Source organism: Penicillium hispanicum (genome assembly GCF_028827665.1).
Source record: "Penicillium hispanicum strain IBT 35686 chromosome Unknown utg000003l_segment0_segment0, whole genome shotgun sequence".
Lineage (NCBI taxonomy): Eukaryota > Fungi > Ascomycota > Eurotiomycetes > Eurotiales > Aspergillaceae > Penicillium > Penicillium hispanicum.
Genome location: NW_026623195.1, coordinates 1,914,194 through 1,932,157, shown reverse-complemented (window position 1 = coordinate 1,932,157; position 17,964 = coordinate 1,914,194). Strand labels below are relative to the sequence as shown.

Sequence of the window (17,964 nt, the reverse complement as noted above, 5' to 3'; positions counted from 1 at the left end):
ACCGCGAAGAGGCCACCTGGAGTGGATCGGGCGGTGGCGCGCCCAAGCTTAGTACTAGATCCCCAGTACATGCTCAAAGCGCCCAATGCCAAAAGTATATAGGGATGAGCTCCTTCGACTCATATTAACATCGGTAATTCTCTGCCTGTGTAAATTGAGTAGCGCGAGATATAGCTTCACATGTTCAGGTAGCATTCTAGTATTACAATCTGGATGCTGCTATATAAATATACAAAGATGGTCAATTCTCTGCAGCTCTACTGTAAAAACGGCTTTTCGTCGAGGCATTTTCAATCGTTTTTAGGTTTATTACTAGATAGTAATACAGTGAAGAGAATTTGCCGAGACTTTCCTGAGAAGCTCATGCATATTGAACTGCGAAAAGCATGAAACTTGGGTGCGATCCGCGTACATAAAGGCCCGAAAATACTCTCAACGATAGCCCGATGTAGCTCCCACAGCTCCCCATCATCGCCGCTCCGACAGCCATTTGTTCGCATCATCCCACAGATTCGCATTCTTGAGTTCCTTACCTGCAGTCTGGGTGCTCTTGTAGACCTGCATGGATGATCAGCTAAGTCCTGTGGACACGGAGAAGGAGATAGACTTACCGCGTCCCAGAGCTTGAATGCCAAATCCAGGTTACCGGTGAAGCTCTCGCTATGTTGGAACCATTCCTTACCCTTGGACTTCACTTCTGCCCGGGCTTCCGGTGAGGTAGGATTCGCCTGCAGGGGAAGGTCATCTAGGTAGGTGCGAGCGGCAATACCGAGACCGCAATCATTATCGTCAATAAAAGGTAGCCTGTTGGTGCAAGAGTCAGTACACAATCCCAACAGGGATTTCCAAAAAGTGGAACACATACTTAATTCCCATTTCAGCCCAGTCGTTACGATCCCGATCGGCGTCGCCGCTGAGCAGCAAACCAGCCAGCACCACTTCGATCAAATTCCTCAATGCAGTACGCACTTCAGAGATCAGAGAACGGTAGCAGAGAAGCTGTCGGCTCAGCGGGCCAGAGTATCCAATGTTCTTGTGCTGCAACTTTGCAATACAAGCAACACGGGAAACCAGCATGTTGAAAGTCTTGTCCTCCTCTGTAGCAGGGCACATTATTAGCCAAGAAATCCAAACAGTCTTCAGCCTGATGAAAGCTTACCGGATCCTCTCATTGGCCCACCCGACACGTGTGAGAACCAGTGCTTAGTGTTGAGAAGATCAAAGCGAAGCATTTCAATGGCAATAAATACAGCGTCCTCTAGATTATCGGCCGGGTCCACAGTCGACAGTGCTTGCTCCAAGCACTTGCCCCACACAGTGAGCTTGTGCTTGTCATCAACATACCCACGCAGTTGGAGGAATCGCCACACAACGTTGGATAGAATATCTTCCTGTGCTGACAAGGCCTGGGGAGTTGATTTAGCTTTGAGGACAACGATCTAACAGGTCGGATGGACTTACAGGAGTGTCCTTCGTAGCAAATGATTCGGATGTAAAGTCCGAATTATTCAAGCTCTGCACAGCAAACTTGAAGGAACCGCGAGATGCCTGCAGCTTTTTGACACTCTCAGGGAATTGCTCGCCAGGAACCTTCCAGGATTGAATGGTCTCCTTGACGGATGGGATACTTTTGAGGTTGATCGTTCTTTCTGAGTTTTTATCAAACCAAGGGCGGATGTGAATAACTTTGGTCTGATAGAATCGATGGAGCGAATTTGCTAACAGACAGATCGACTGCGTCCGAATCGGAGTGAGCGTCTCACCCACGAGGTGTCGATAGACTTCTGTGTCTTCCGCACCCAGCGGCAGCGAGATATGTACCTCACCCGATGTCAGGAAATTCGGCACGTCTGCCCCCAGAATACCCTTAGACAGATAGAAATACAGCTCTTCAGGAAGTCGCTGGCCAATAAGCTCGTGCATGTCTGAAGATGTGGTTTCCTGGTCCATCGGGCCCACCCGTCCATCAATATCCATGTAGACATGGTGCTTCACAATCATGTATGCCCGCTTATACTGGTCTGTGTACTGGAATTCCTGCATTCGGCGGTCCTCTTCGTATTGAGCACATAGAGTCAAAGCGCTCCGCCCAGCTGCATTGAACATGGGCAGGGCATCCCGAACGGTTGGTAACTTGCCAGGGAAAGCGAGATTTTCGAAAAGCGGACACGAGCGCAGGAATGGAGAGCCCAGGAGCAAGCAGAATTCCAGGAACTGTTCATTCGACAAGCGTCCCAGCTCTTCTTGGCAGGTCTGCTTCGTGATCCATGTGAATTGCGCCGGCTCGGTTTCAATGCGGGTGATAAGCTTATCAAGGTCAAATAAGAGAGTTTCAGAGGGTCCGTAAATAGCGTCGACTATGGGGCTGGCGCCACGGATGAGATAGGAGAGCTATCCAGATCTATCTGTCAGTTGCATGTATATCATCAATGAGATCGTCGCAGCTTCGGCGCAAGCACTCACCTGAGCCGCGGCGCTGTATGGCGCCACCATGAAGGAGACGCCATTCTGGTTCAGAATCCGTTGCAGGAACTTGTAGAGGCTCTCCGGGGGTGGGGTCCCTGAGGGATTATCTTGGTCAGCCGCGCTTAGGGAGTGTGGATGGAGCCAACTCCAGGGATTGATGGCCGGCGGAGAAGTCGTCCACAATGGTGGAATTTGATAGGGGAAAGTGTTCATACCGGCATTGCTGAAGGCGTCGACGACCTGGTCGGCTTGTTGTTGATCGTAGAGCTCCCAGGCTTGCTCGAACGAGCGCACCGACGCAGGCTGGGTGTGCGTACGCTGGTCCTTTCTGCCGAAATCCAGGCCATTGAAAACGAAGATGCAGCCGACGCCGAGGTTTTTGAATGTTTGCAGCTCCTTCTCGATGTTGCTCTTCAGGGCAAATGGGAAGCCGCCCAAGGCACCGAGAAGCGCTTCCCGAGTTGACTGGTTCACCAGATGCTGGTTAATATAGTGCGACGCATCGATACCGACAACAGCTCCTTTCAGGGCGGATAGAGGGAGCGATTGGGTGCGGCCCACGGCCCATTCATCGAGAGGGCGGACTAACGAGAGCTTGCGGTTAGCGGACGGGACAGAGCTGGGGGTCAATGGGCGGCGGAGGGAGCTCTTACCAGGCATGGTTATGAAGCTGATGGGCGGAAAGCACGGCTAGTTGCCGGGCATTGAGGCCCAAAAGGATACTGGCGGTGGAGGCGGTGGAGGGAGATCGCGGATGGGATGAGGTCGCGCTGGAGTTGCGAAATGTCGAGGAGGGGGGAAAGCGGAGTGGGAGGTTCGGCCTGCTGTTTTGGCAGGGAACAACTGCACTCTCCTTTCACCACATCACATCCACGAGCTCTGGCGAGGACGGCCTCGTGGGCCTCGAATTTTTCTACCTCTTGGGTTCTTGGAGTTCTTGGGCTTCCCGAGCTTCGACCAAGAAGCTCGATTTGTTCTAGTTTCCGGCGTCTTTTGCCCGAGATCCAGATTTCAGAGCTCCTATTGTTCCCCCGGGATCCTTGATCGCATGCAGAATGGTGGCTCCGTGTGGGGTGTCTCATTCGTCTCATCCATTAGCATAGAAGAATTCAAAAACAAACCTGTGTCATGTGTCAATTTTGTACTCATCTTAATACGTCAATGTCGTTCACACCGATCCATTGGTATACCACCTCGGTACCTAGGTACACTTCTGTGGTGGGAGATATCCACATAAACACTACAAGGGGTCTCAAGGCGTTTCGTGATCAATGCGTTGATATTCTCACCACGTTCGACGCCCCGCTTGGATGATACACTCCAAGATATTAACAGATAGATTTAGCCATATACCGACAAGGGCAGTTACGCCAGAACCAGCTGTCAAAAGAGGGTATTAAGCACGTGTGCTTGATTTACCTACCCCCAAAAATATTTACGACCGCTGTACAAGTATAGAGAGATTTAGTCGGATCGGGACGTCAGTAGCACCCTGCAAGCTAAATATAATCGATAGATTGATAGCGCTAAAAAGAACGGAGAGAGCGTCGGATGTCGCCTAAGCTCGGAGTCACCCACAGGACTCGAACTGAGATAAGTTCAACATGGCTGATACGCGATCGGCCCGCCCGTTTTTCTGAGGTAATATCTTCCTAGCGCAGGTTCTGGCTCGAAATACTATATCTTGCAGCGGCCATTCCATCTCCGCATTCACCCATTTCACGTCATCTAGCATCTCGGTGCCAAAAATGACCGACGTCACAGCCCCGATCGAGCTCCCCGTCATCGACATCTCCGATCCTCACAACCCCACCGTGGGGAAGGAGATGTTGGACGCTGCTGCCAAGTATGGCTTTCTTTATGTCAACAGCAACGGCACCGATTTCTCGGCCAAGGACGTGGATCATGGGTTTGGTCTTGTAAGTGATCGGGCGTTTCCAGTGGGTCATAGAGGTCTCATCATCGTGGCAGTCCAAGAAGTTCTTTGCGTCGTCCGCAGCCGAGAAGGAGACGTGCCGCATCACGCCCAATGTCTGTGGTCATTTCGAAATCAGCTTGGTGATGACAAGCAGATAGCGACTGACCCGAGTCCTATTTCTAGAACCGTGGCTGGTCCGGAATGCATACAGAGACACTTGATCCGGAGCACCAGCGCGTACGTGGAATTATACACCACTAAAACCCAACTTGCAATGGCTAACAGTATCACTCGAGGCCAGACTGGCGACTTCAAGGAGTATGAAGACATCAACCAGATATGACTTCGGGTAATTTGCTAATCCCCCAAAGGGCCATGAACTTTGGCGATTTCAAAGACGGCAAAGCACAACAGCCACTGCCTCCATCACTGGCACCCCATGAAGCAGAGATCCACGGCTTTGCCTCCCTCTGCAACAAGACCTGCAACCGGATCCTGAACCTGCTAGCCCTGGGCCTCGAAGTTCGTGGTTCCCTCCGAGCTCAACTCCGCTCCGTCCCCATAGGTGAATAACTAAATTGCCTCTTTTGCTGACGACGACGGCAGATGCCCGAAGACTTCTTCACTAGCCGCCACGACCCCAGCAGCGGCCCAACAGGCAGCATCCTACGCTACCTGTACTACCCATCCATCTTCTCTCCGGCAACAGCATCCTACAAGCACGACAAGGACGTTCGGGCCGGCGCGCACTCTGACTACGGCAGTATCACGCTGCTCTTCCAGCGGCCCGGCCAGCCCGGCCTCGAGATACTCACGCCGGAGGGGAGCTGGGCACCCGTGCCCATCGTGCCGGGTAACCAGCCAGATGCGTACCCCTTCCCACCGATCTTGGTGAATATTGGCGACTTGCTGAGCTACTGGACGGACGGCTTGCTCAAGTCCACAGTGCACCGGGTTGTGTTCCCGCTTGCTGAACAGCGGAGTCCGAATCCGCAGGATCGGTATACGCTGGTTTACTTCTGTCATCCGGTGGACTCGACCGAGTTGGTTCCCGTACCTAGTGAGGTCGTTGTGGCGCATCGCGAGAAGGCTGGCGGTGTTGGGGCTGTTGGATTTGGGGGTGGTGCAGGCACGCTGGAGCCAGGCAAACGGCCACTGACGGCGCAGGAGCATCTGGAGTCACGGCTGGCTGCGACATACGGTTTTACGAAAGAGGATAAAGCCTAGGTAAATTCCGAGGTTGCAGTTTATCTTAGTTACTTGGAAAATGGAGGACAAATGAGATGCATATACGATCGTCCATTGCAATTAACGATGGTGCCAATGAGTGTTAGTAAAGAGAAACAGAAAGGGGGAGAAAAAAACGCCGGGGCCGTGATGGCAAAGTGCAAGCAGACGCAACGAATCCACCAAAGCATAAATAGAATCGTAGATGGGACTGTAGCAGGGGAATGCGTTGAGAGACCACAAAGCGGTCGCTCCGTGTCAACAATGTGTGCCCATCTAAGGACATAGGAAACTCGTGATAGCACAATTAGGTATGAGAGGAAAGGTTGGGTAGGCGCACGGGACAGGGTTATAAAATGGGGGTTCCAACATGATAAGATATGAGAAAGAGATATACAATCATGACGGCTGGTGGGAATATATGAGTTAGAGAATAAGGGCGGCCCTCTCCAAAGATGGGGACTCGGACGAATGACGGCAAAGCAAATGGAGATGTAAAGGCAAGCTGTGCGAGAAGAAAAAGACATGTAATGAGGTATCTTCGGGTCGGATTGGTAACGCCGCTGATTTTTGCAATGCCATGCGCGAGTAGACTCAATGCCTTGAAACAAAATAGCGGGGAGACGCGTGACGGATATGACGCTATGCAAGCCAGTATGCACGGAAATCAGAAATGGAACTCCTTCGAGGTCGTCGGGGTCGTATCAAGGGGTGGTATGACACCAGTGACGGTGGTATACCCACGCGGCTTTCTGGCAATCTTTGCTGCAGTATTTGGTGCGGCGGCAGCGGCGACATTTCGCAAATTGCCGTTGGAACTCTTCCCACTTGCCGCACTTGTAATAGGCACATTGGCGGATGCCACCTCGTGATTCATCCTTGCGGCACAGATTTCTCATGACGACACAGGCCCAGTATTGCATATCTTTCGAGTGGTGTCGAACGGTGAACTTCTCAACCAGAGGAAAGATATTGACGTCGTCGGGAAGTAAATATTCATCTTCATCTTCAGGAATCTCCATCGGCGAAGATGGGTCAGCGTTATCATCCAGCATATGCAGTTCACGGTCGATCTTGAGCTTCGGCACCAGATGGGAACGCTGGAAATATGATCGGAGATTACAGTACTTGGAGACATAGGCCAGGAGCTGCAAGGACATCAAGACATCCTCGTCACGGGGCATCGTTGTCAGAACGCCCTGAGTCGAGGACGTGTTTCGATCGCGAAGGTACATGGCGTAGGGACTGGGGGCGAGAGTAGGAGAGTTGGGATTGTTCGGAGCTTGCGTGGGAGAGAGACCAAGTCCTCCATTATTCTGCGTGGCACCATTGTTGTTGATAATACTGCCGTCAACAGCCGAGCGATGGGCGATGTTGAAAGCCTCCGCTTCCTGTCCCTCCTCAGTGGGATCAGTCACCGTCAGGTTATGAGTGGCGGACACATCATCAATCATCGTGGCTGGCCGCTCATCGACGCCGTCAATATCCATCCGATTGGGGAGTCCGACGATAGTTTCAGCGGTCTGTCCCAGAGAATTGTCATCCCCCATGGCCGAGTCCTCGCCGTTCGCATCATCAGATTCCCCGGAAGCTGATTGTTGTTGACGAATGGCAGGTCGGTGTCGAGAGGGAGGAGGCTGGGGAATGTCTCGAGATTGGGATTGGAGGGGGCCGCTCGGGGTTGTTGGTGAGTCGGGCTGTGAAACGATTCCGGTCTGCAACCCTGGAAGCATACTGGGAAGTCGGTCCGCATCACGCACAGGGCGTAAACCGAAGCCTTCCACAGTATCCATCGCGGGAACACCTGTGGCGAGGGGTTGCATTGCCCGCAGGCGATGGCTGGTGCGGGAGTACCGGGCGTCGTGGGCCCGATGATTGTGGGCTTCCTGTCGAAATGTGCTACGTTCAGGAGGCGAGGTCATGGGGACGCGGGGAGGAGAGGTGATATCCATCGCATCGGAGTCAGTCGGTTGATTGTCCTGATAATAAGGCTGAGGGATTTCAATGCTCGGAGGAACCTGACGGCGGGAAGGACGCGATTCGGCATGAGGAGTAGAGTCGATCCCAGCGGACCGCCCAGTAATCTCGCGACCAGAAGAACTAGGCTTGGCGGCTTGGCGGCTAGATGAGTTCTTCTGTGATTCGGGGTCGGCGCGCGATCGCACTTTGTCGACCACTTTGATGTAGTTGTCGAGAATAGTGGCAATGACGGGGACCATATCGGCTTCGACTACTCTGGTCCGCACGCTCTCCGAGCCCCGAACTCCGATGTTGACAACACACTGAAATGCGAGACTCCATTTCCACATTTCCATCAAATCCTTACTTCTGCCCTCCTTGAGGATGCAGACGAGTCTTTCAATGCCGCCATCGACAGTGAGAATGTCCCGAATCCGAGCAGACGAAGTTGTGAGATAGGCAAGATGGTTGAGTGAGTTGATGAGCGGTAAGGTTGATGTGCAGTCAAGAGCACGACGGTCGTAGAGGGTGGTAGTGATGTTGACCGAGGCCTTGTTCACATTGGGGATGCTGAAATTGACTTCCCGCATGGTGAACGACGGCGAAGAGCGAGTGAACGAGGAAGAGAGAAAACCAAGAATGCAGTTAAAGTCGATAAATGCGTCAAAAATAGGATGGCATCCAGGATGCAGAAGAGAGAAAGGCCAGATGGGTGAGGACCTTGACGATGCCTAGTAGGCGGGAATTTCTGCCCCCTAAAATCTAGGCCGGATGATACCCACAAGCGACGTGATCAAGGAAGCCTTGCGAACTCAGTGGGTGTCTAATTCAACGACATCGGGGACACGGGGGGAATAGGTCGAGGCGGCGCGCCCGATGGAGGGTCTCCTGGGAGGGGGGAGCGGTCGGGCGGCAGAGCACTAGGGTACGAAGGCCGAATCCGCCGGAATAGTCGGGGGCGGCAGAGTCGACAAGAGCGATCGAGAGGAAAGGGAGGATACCACGGATGGAATCGAGGGCAATGATGGGGGAGGGGATGGAGAGACGGAGATGGCGAGGGAGGGAGAAAAGCCTTTGAGGGCGAAAGCGGAGAGGCGTCAGGTGCCTCCTTAATATTACGGGAGCCGAGCATGGTCCCGCCACCCTGAACCAACTCGCTCTATTTTTAACGGCACTTCAACCTGTGGCACGCTCGATAGGAAAAAGACCCAGGTTCTGTCCGACGTGCAATCTGTGTAGTTTCCAGTTTGCAGCGCTAGTTTTCTCCAAATGCCCGTCTTGCGTTGCCCTCCTGCAGGGCTATCCGCTCCCCTCGTGGCAATCTGGGCCTGCCAGCGATGAGTAACAGCCGTGGCTGGTACCCATACCAATGACCGGGTCGCATCTATATAGCCAGCCTTTCTGTGTTAAATGGGATGGATAATAGAAACCGATTGTTGATAAAGACGTTTCCCATCGATAAGGCACCTTTTCTTTGTAGCTTCACCTCTGGGTGGACCGATGACTATTACTTGAGATCGAACGCCCGGCGTACTGTCCATGCCTTGGGAGCAGCGCGTAGATTGTTCCTAGAGTTGATGTACAACCAATCAATTCACCTGGTATGAAGACTTTGGACCGTTGCCTCTGTTGTATACTGTATGCAGCGTGGACAAGTTTGTTTTACCATTAAAATTCGGGTGTCTTTTCAGGATTCGGTCACCCAATGGGGGGAATTCCGAGGTTGAGACTCATTGGACCGAAGATCATTGCAATCAATGGTTTCAAGTTGAAGGACCTCCCGTCACTCTGGCTGGGCTCGGTATTTGCTGTGTTGACTGAATTATCGAAACTTGGATGAGGCAGATAGGAGCAGGAGGAACTGTGGACTCTCAATAGGAGTCCATGAATCTTATCTTGCATCGTTCAGGTATTTTTGTTCCTCCTAGCAAGTCTCACACCAAACCATTTGCCATTCAAGCATCAAAGAAATGAAGGAATGGGTAAACCTCCAGCGGAAATGAGGTTTTGACCAAATGACCATATCGGGGAATGGATGCGCAAGGATCATGATTCCACCGATCGACCACTTTGGGACCATCGTGCTCTGCTGCGGGAATTATTGAGCATTGTTGGGCGCTATACCGGTGACTAGTGAGAAGCCAGTCAAACACGACGATGGCCGACAAGCAACCGACTATGTATGTACATCTAGTGGAGAAAAGACGATCGCGGCAGGAAATTATGATAATGCCCAAATCCGCCCCAGAGACCGTCTATCGGATGACTCTTGTGTACCTTGGCCCCCTTTCTCTGACCAGAGCGGCCGTTGAATGAACCGAGTTCAATAGTTGTCCCATGGGCATGGCTGAACTCCCTGCTAGGCTTGTCGCCTAGTACTATTCGAGTCCCTCGGGCCGAACCCGATGATTGGCATCAGAATCCCGACGTTCACTGCGACGCGTGCAATTTTCAGCAAGGCAATTTCGACCCAGGGTCCATCGCAGACGTTTCGAGGTTCCGCTGGACTCGGCCGCAGCGCTGCTGCATACATGCAGCGACCAGCTTTACCCAGCCCTGCGTGGGATCTGGGGAGCATTATACATTCATACATACATCCGTATCTATTGATGTACTCGGTCATCGTCATCCACAAGCTCGATTGAGGCGCAGAGGACGTCTGTTAGCCCTTGCATGCCTCGGGGCTCTGAGGTAGATGGGTAGATCTCCGGGGCGGGGATCGTCCAGTGGAGAGAAGATTGAGCACGTTCAATATCCAGTCGTATAGTGGGCCGTTGCAGAAGAACATGCCCCATATGATGTGCATCTACTGAAATGAATCCACCCTGACGGACCGGCCCAAACGTCAGGGCGCACAGAACGGGGCGGCATTGCTGGTGCTGACTTTCAAGGCATACCATTACCAAAGCCCGACTCCAAATACATAATGATCGTCTACAACAAGAATCCGCCGAGAATTGATTCTAGTTGGGGAGGGCATTGGGAAGGTATTGGGAAAATGGGGGGTCGGTCGCGCACCGAGTGGAGTCTCATTTTCCTGTTGCGCCGACGAGGCCGCGAGCTCGTCTTAATGATATGAGACGTCACCTGAGTTTGAGGCCTCCTTATCAGGACCCAACTGCTGGACTGGACCCGCCAATCCCGGACGCGAAGGGAAGTACATGCAAAAGTCGAAGGACATCCAGAGCTGTGCAGAGAAGGCGACGACGAGGCAGATGGGAATTCCCAGCTTTCCAAGCGTGTCGCTGCGGGTGAGAGATGCGGGTGAGTCAGCACTCGGCGGTGGACACCGAAAAGGGGAATCGATCCATGGCGAGCTCGGACCTGCGATGGGGTTATAATTCCCCATAAGTAGAATGGAGTCCGTCCTCGGGTTTCTGTCTATACACACGCTGATACACCATGGTGGGGGGCTTCGTACGACAGCAGCTGAGAAGAGACGCGTGCTCAGGACCAATTCGCGGTAAGGCCCTGCCCTGGGATTGGAATGGAGACTGCGGTGTTCCGACCGAGGGGAGCAGGATGAGGAAAGGCTACCTTGATCTCAAATCTATCAGGTCACGACAAAAATACTACGTAGATGCAATTATTAATCATAATTAAATATTAAATACATATATACCAAAACTTCGGCGTTGGCGTTTACCGGCTTGCCCTGAAAGATTCAGTCTTTCCCTGCACAGGAAAAAGATCACCCATCCACGCCAATCAGAGACTGCGGGAAAAGCAAAGTAGAATTATAGCCGCCCAAAGTGACGTGGAGAAGCAGCAGAGACAGGGGTCGATTGGAGTATCCATACAGAGGCGTATATACAGAGCCACTTCGGGATGGGAGCCATCTATTAATATTGCTAGGTATTGGACTCGTACCCAGGGATCCAGCCCTGTAGTGTAGTACTGTACTTAGTCTGGTATAATAATAGCGCTGATTACATCCTCCGTACCGCGTTACCACTCTGCAGCCTATCCGGAGTAAAGCAGAACGGAGTCCGTCTGACGACGACGACGATGATGATTCTATAATAGCTGGCCATTGATCTCGGCAACGACCACGGCCAGTCCAATATTGCATCTCACCCGTCAGATCTTACATACTTTAGACCGGAACGTAGATTTAGGGGTTTACCAAGTATCTAAGGTAAGGACCTGCTGTCTACCACACTTCCCTATGGGGCCAGGCGCACCCTAGCCTGGTCTCCGGCGCCACTCAAGGCGCTGAAATCCTCCATACGTGGAGCGATTGGTGATTTGTGCCGTTCCCCGGAGGATCCTCCCCTCTATACATATAGAGCGAGATCTGTATGCCAGAGTAGAATTGTTCATGCAGCCAGTATTGGATATGATGGTTTCATACGAGGGAGAGAAAAAAAAAAAGAAAGGAAAAGAAACGGAGAGACAATTCAGGTACCCGGAGAGGGATTTACAATTGGATTGGGATTGCGATTGGGATTAGAATTGGATTTGCAATTCCCCCCCTGGTGCGTACGGGCTCGGTATTATCATTTCCAGCCAGCTTTTCAGTATCTTCATAATGGCGGCACATCCGTTATCACCAGAAAAGTCATCATGGCGGATTCATTCGATAACCAGTTAGCGATAGCGGAGTAATTGATTTGACCTGGTCGAATAAAATAATCGGACGCGCCCCCCTCGCCATCTGCAGTGCCGAACGCCCCGGCGACGGTTTACCGCTAGCTTCACGATGCAACAGTCAATACCCATGTTACGCGCCGTATTATGATCGCTCTCTGTACCTGATGTATCTACTGTTACTTGCTGTTACTCGCCCCCTGTTCAGAACCTTCGATCGACTCCCTCTCTCTCACTTTCCCCCCCAAGTCCCCAATCTCGACTCGTACAGGCTCCGGCTCAACCCCCCTTGCTACCATTCTTACGGGTGTATTATGATCGCAGCTTGAAGACCTCACTCGGTCGCTTCCGCTTCTGTGTCCTCTTCACTCCACTTTCAGCCCCCTCCCTCCCCAACTCCCTTTCCAACCCCCCCCCCTCTCCCTTCGATCCTCTCAACCCACCCCTGGAACATTGTTCCCTTAGCTTTCCTCTTCGCTTCCACGGCGGTTTTCAGGGGCCCCTGTCCGGAACCATGGCAGCCGATATGACCGGCGAACAGATGCAGGCCAAAATTACCGCGGCCAGGCGCGAAGCTGAGGGTTTGAAGGACAAGATCAAGCGCCGCAAGGATGAGCTGGCCGACACTTCCCGTACGACTCCCTATACCTTTGGCCCGGCGCAGAACATGCTTCCATGCTTCTCTCGCCCCCGTCACCACCGGCGACAATTGTGCGTCGTGAGAATCCGGACAATGCTAACCCTTTTGCAGTTCGCCAGGTCGCGCAGAGGGAGACCGACGCTCTCCCCCGGATTGGCATGAAGCCCCGCCGTACGCTCAAGGGGCATCTGGCGAAAATCTACGCCATGCACTGGTCCACCGACCGCCGCCATCTCGTGTCCGCTTCGCAGGATGGCAAGCTCATCATTTGGGATGCCTACACCACCAACAAAGTCCACGCCATCCCCTTACGCTCGTCCTGGGTCATGACCTGTGCCTACGCCCCCAGCGGAAATTACGTCGCCTGCGGTGGTCTGGACAACATCTGTTCCATCTACAACCTGTCGTCGCGCGAAGGCCCCACCCGTGTCGCGCGCGAGCTCTCCGGCCACTCCGGATATCTCTCTTGCTGCCGTTTCATCAACGATCGCCGCATCATTACCTCCTCCGGTGACATGACCTGTATGCTGTGGGATATTGAGTCTGGCTCCAAGGTAACCGAGTTCGCCGACCACCTCGGTGACGTGATGTCGATCAGCATCAACCCGACCAACCAGAACATCTTTGTGTCCGGAGCCTGCGACGCATTCGCCAAGCTATGGGATATCCGGACCGGCAAGGCCGTGCAAACATTTGCCGGCCACGAGTCCGACATCAACGCTATCCAGTTTTTCCCTGATGGCAACGCCTTTGGTACCGGCTCGGACGACACTTCTTGCCGTCTGTTTGATATCCGTGCCGACCGCGAGCTCAACATCTACCAGGTACATTCGATGACCCCAACCAGAAGACCCTCGAGGAAAAAAAGGAAACAAAGCAAAATGCTAACTAAACGATAGAGCGATCAAGTCTTGTGTGGTATCACCTCGGTTGCCTTCTCCGTGTCCGGTCGGTTACTCTTCGCCGGTTACGACGACTTCGAGTGCAAGGTATGTGGATTGAGCTTCAGTGGCTATTAATTTGATTGGTGCTGACCATAGATTTTAGGTGTGGGATGTTCTGCGCGGTGACAAGGTTGGCTCGCTCAGTGGCCACGAGAACCGTGTCAGCTGTCTCGGAGTCAGCAATGACGGCATCAGTCTGTGTACTGGATCTTGGGATTCCCTTGTAAGTTTGGCTTGGCCTGTTTCCGGAACCATTGAGTTTGTGCTAAGTCATTCTCTCTCTCATTTAGCTCAAGGTTTGGGCCTGGTAATCTCAAAAAAAGAAAACAACCGCAAGATACCCCGTGTCGATCATTTGCAATGCTCTTATTCGAAATTTTCTTTGGTTCGATGGGTCGAATCTCCGCCACTGTACGATAATAATCAGTTACCGGGGAACTCCTGGGTTCTTGCGATAATACGGCGCAGAGTGGTTCGTCGCATGCGATACGGAAAACGTTGGGTGGTGGAGACGAGCGCGACGCTGGGGAAGAAACGAAAGCGACGACACAATTTTGGGACATGACGGGAGCTTTGCCGCCTGGGTTGTCGATGCTTGTACACGGGGTTGGAGTGCTGAGACGCAAGGCCCTGGCAGGGCGAGAACTCCATCTGGTGCCTCTGCAGCTATCCTCTCCTTCGGCTACCTGTTTCTCCTGCTGGATGATTCCCTTTGAATTCTTCTTCTTCCGTCCTGACCTTTTTTTTTTTTTTTTTCTATTTCTTTTCTCCCTTTTTATTACCCCTCTTCGTTCTGGATTGCCCTTTTTCCTGCATCGGCCTCGGCATGTATTCTCTCGGTGACGGAAAGGAAGGACCGGTTTGTCGGATTTGGCCATGATCATTTCTGTTTTCTTTTTGCCTGATTTAGTATCCCTGCGTTACCGCGTCATCTCCTTTTTCTTCCCTTTTCTCTTCTCTTTGTGTCTCACCGAAGAAAGAGTGATTGTATCTATTTGTGTCTTTTGTGGCTCGAATTCCCCGTGCAAATCTGATCGGATTCGGTCCTGCTTTGAGCAACTCCAATTTCCATATGTGATTCTTTTCATGTTTCCTGTGTGTCTTGAAGAGGACGCAGCGATCTGGAGCACTCGGGTAGGGTATCTGCGAGTGTGGCATGGGCGTCAGACATAGGGTATTCATATAAGGCCTCCTTTTCAGTTGACCCTGTAGAATCAGTCTCAAGTTCCCTATGGCAGAGATAGGGCTACACGGCCCGTGTATGTAAGGTAGGGTACTGGCATTAGTTGTGTGCTGGTGTCAAATGATTCCGTTCCCAAGAGAAATAGAGATGGCGCCTAAGTAAGTAGATCGCCTCCAGGAACCAGCAAGCCATTTGGTACAGATCACAGACGAAGAGACGTCGCCTCCACGGTAGGGTAGTAAATAAATAGTGGCGAGACCACGCACTTCAACTTGGCTGTGCCCATCTATGACCTGGACCGACTTGACCGCCAGTTTCTCGTTGGCCAGACAGACGGAATTACTCTCATGAAACCGTTGACGCCTGGTGATGGGGGCCAGAGTCTTGCGAAGGATCCAGGGATATATACATAACTTTGGCCAAGTTGACGTAGCCATCATCCGGCAAGTACTATTTGGGCGTGAGTATGCGTGTCTGCCGCAGCATCCTGTCACTCTACTCCATCCATGGAAGCCGCCAGAACTCGGGTCCCGGCTGTTACGTAGCAACGGAGCATACTGTACAGCGCACTCCATTGCCACCCATGAATCCATCGCCCCTCAAGGGAGGTCCTGAAGGGATGGGGGCTCGAGAGATCCTCTGTGCAGGAGTCGAGTTGCCAGGTATAGTCAAAACGATGGGGCACGACGTGTTCGAAGAGAGAATAGCGTCCGCACTTGACCCCATCAGTCCCGTCGTCCAAGTTCTTTTTTTGCTGCACGGCAGTAAGGCCTATTCTTGGACTGGTGTTTGTCGAGCTCAGTGGAGCATCAGATCCTGATCCGATCCGCTCCACATGGTCTCGCTGGGCGGCTGAGTTGGGCCCGAGTCCGGCTTAGCCTGGGCATCGGTGCTCTCGAGAACACGATGCTTCAGAGACGAGGGATTGGGATTGGTGAGCGTCGAGTGCTCAACGTGGCCTGGTGGAGGATCTGCGTCATCCAGGAGGTGATGCCTGGGGGCGGTCATGGGCACGGCGGAGCGTTGAATAGGTGTCAGAGTTTCAGACTGGCGGACAAGTCATCACGTCGAGGTGAAACGTGAGACGGGGCAGTTGTGGCCGTGGTTCGGGGGAACACGCAACCGCTCGCACGCCGCATCCAGGGTTGCAAGGATTTCCAGGTACAATGGTCCAGTGGAAGCAGACTGCACATCTTCGCACCTCCATGTCCATCTCCATCTCCTCGGAGAGAAAAGCCTCAACCGCAACGGGCAAGAGCGCACTTGGGATCCATGCTGATACGCGCAGGAGTCGATCGTGGATGGCGCGACACATTTCTCAGCCAGTGGAATCTTCTTCGCGCCTTCGGTGGGTCCGAGAGATCGTCGTGACCGACAAAGCCTGAAACCGCGTTGGAAAGGGGCTTCGTCGTTTCACCCTGGCGATCTCTTCCCAGCTCAGCCCCCATCTCCGTTCACTTGTGATCCTTCAGCCTTCAGGGGGTTCGTGGAAACTGTTCTCGCGACCAATCTGTGCGCCGCAGGCCCGTATTCACCAACTCGCAAACTCGCCCCAGATCCAGATCGTCGCGACCACTTTATATCCCATCTCCACCCCCCCGGGTCTCGCTTTGTTTTCACGATGTCTGCCCAGGAAGAATTCAATCAGCTGGTGAACAACAACCGCGACAAATACGCCACCCATCCCGAGGACCGCGACGACGAGCCGTACCACTCTGACGACAACGATCTCGACCTCGACTCCTCCCCTCCACGCCATCTCCGCCAGCGCCGTACTGTCGACTCCTCCGACGAAAACGAGGACATCGACGACGACATGGTCTCCTCTCGCAGTGGAAACTACCACATCCCCAACACCGTATTCGAGAACAACACCGGCCCCAAGGGCGTCATTGCCGACGCCCAAGCCTTCGAGCGTGCTCGCAAGAAGTCCTTCCGCAGGACTTTGCTCGGCGTCGCGGGCTTCGATCCCAATGGCCCCGCCTTCGGATTGGGTAAATCCACTCGTGAGGAGCCACCTGCCCCGGTGTCCGAGGGTTCGTCAGGCAGCGAGGATGATGAGGAACGGTTCATGCGCAAGTGGCGCGCCTCGCGTATGCAAGAGCTTCAGAGCCGCAGTATGCGCCGCCTCTCCCCTCGTGGCCGAGTGTACGGTCGTGTCGACAACGTTGATGCTGCGGGATACCTCGACGCCATCGAGAAGGTGACTCCCGACGCCGTTGTTGTCGTCTGCATTTACGATCCGAATGTAAGTGTTTCTACACGCTTCCATCTCTTTGTTCTTTTGGATCGAATCCTAACGCTGCTGCAGTCCGATGAGAGTGCCATCGTAGAAGAATGCCTCGTCAACATTGCCCGCCGGCAGACGACCACTCGCTTCATCAAGTTACACCGAGAGATTGCCGAGATGGATCACATCAAGGCCCCCGCCCTGCTGGCGTACCGCGGCGGCGAGGTCTTCGCGACCATCGTTGACATTCTCCGCAATATCCCCAAGGGCCGAAGCTGTAGCGCCGATAGCCTCGAGGACTTGTTAAAGCTGTATGTTCCCCGAACTGCACACTGATTCATCCTCTAGATATACTGACCCAGCTTGCAGCAACCGTGTGCTTTAACCACCCCGTTTAAAGGGGGAAAACGAACCAACGTGGCTCATGTCAAATATCATTACTCGCACAGCAACAGGCGTCCCGGTTTCATTCCCTTAACAAAATCCTCTCCTTGGTCGATCTCCTTTGCACTCTCGCCTTCTCTTTCTGAAATGTCTTCTTATCTTTTTTCCAACACTTTTACATGTCTCACCCAATCTCCTTGTCTTGTCGGATACCAAAATGAATTGAGAAGGGCGAAGGGTGGTTGTTTCAACGGCGTTGGACCTCAATAGACTGCGCGGAACGGGGCGATTTGGGATCTTGTTTTTGGGGTTCTCCTTTATCATTTTTGTCCTGTGCTGTGTTCTGGCTGCATTCCTTTTCTGCTGATTTCCTCGTCTCTGGTTGCCCACGAAGTGACCGTGTCTTCCTGGCTGGGCCTGTCG

At 53.0% G+C, this 17,964-nt stretch overlaps 6 protein-coding genes across 6 annotated transcripts; 3 read left to right on the top strand and 3 right to left on the bottom strand.

Moving 5' to 3' along the window:
* Positions 1-468: 468 nt before the first annotated feature.
* N7459_003140 (MKT1 family protein) lies at positions 469-3,126 on the bottom strand (the record flags this gene model as incomplete). The annotated part of the gene is made up of 6 exons (XM_056942324.1): positions 469-558; positions 612-804; positions 866-1,097; positions 1,160-1,406; positions 1,462-2,391; positions 2,464-3,126. The coding sequence occupies 6 exons, from the start codon at positions 3,124-3,126 to the stop codon at positions 469-471; spliced, it is 2,355 nt and encodes a 784-aa protein (XP_056802207.1).
* Positions 3,127-4,214: 1,088 nt separating this feature from the next.
* N7459_003139 (uncharacterized protein) lies at positions 4,215-5,611 on the top strand (the record flags this gene model as incomplete). The annotated part of the gene is made up of 6 exons (XM_056942323.1): positions 4,215-4,385; positions 4,438-4,497; positions 4,568-4,621; positions 4,686-4,702; positions 4,756-4,906; positions 4,991-5,611. 6 exons carry the CDS (start codon positions 4,215-4,217, stop codon positions 5,609-5,611), a joined length of 1,074 nt encoding a protein of 357 aa, XP_056802206.1.
* A 704-nt stretch (positions 5,612-6,315) lies between these two features.
* Positions 6,316-8,160, bottom strand: samB (MYND-type zinc finger protein MUB1; the record flags this gene model as incomplete). The annotated part of the gene is made up of 1 exon (XM_056942322.1): positions 6,316-8,160. The coding sequence occupies one exon, from the start codon at positions 8,158-8,160 to the stop codon at positions 6,316-6,318; it is 1,845 nt and encodes a 614-aa protein (XP_056802205.1).
* A 4,514-nt stretch (positions 8,161-12,674) lies between these two features.
* On the top strand, positions 12,675-14,055 carry N7459_003137 (WD40 repeat domain-containing protein; the record flags this gene model as incomplete). Its single annotated transcript, XM_056942321.1, has 5 exons — positions 12,675-12,792; positions 12,912-13,624; positions 13,700-13,789; positions 13,848-13,967; positions 14,035-14,055. 5 exons carry the CDS (start codon positions 12,675-12,677, stop codon positions 14,053-14,055), a joined length of 1,062 nt encoding a protein of 353 aa, XP_056802204.1.
* A 1,670-nt stretch (positions 14,056-15,725) lies between these two features.
* On the bottom strand, positions 15,726-16,242 carry N7459_003136 (uncharacterized protein; the record flags this gene model as incomplete). Its single annotated transcript, XM_056942320.1, has 2 exons — positions 15,726-15,974; positions 16,129-16,242. 2 exons carry the CDS (start codon positions 16,240-16,242, stop codon positions 15,726-15,728), a joined length of 363 nt encoding a protein of 120 aa, XP_056802203.1.
* Positions 16,243-16,548: 306 nt separating this feature from the next.
* On the top strand, positions 16,549-17,493 carry N7459_003135 (phosducin family protein; the record flags this gene model as incomplete). The annotated part of the gene is made up of 1 exon (XM_056942319.1): positions 16,549-17,493. The coding sequence occupies one exon, from the start codon at positions 16,549-16,551 to the stop codon at positions 17,491-17,493; it is 945 nt and encodes a 314-aa protein (XP_056802202.1).
* Between the last annotated feature and the right edge of the window lie 471 nt (positions 17,494-17,964).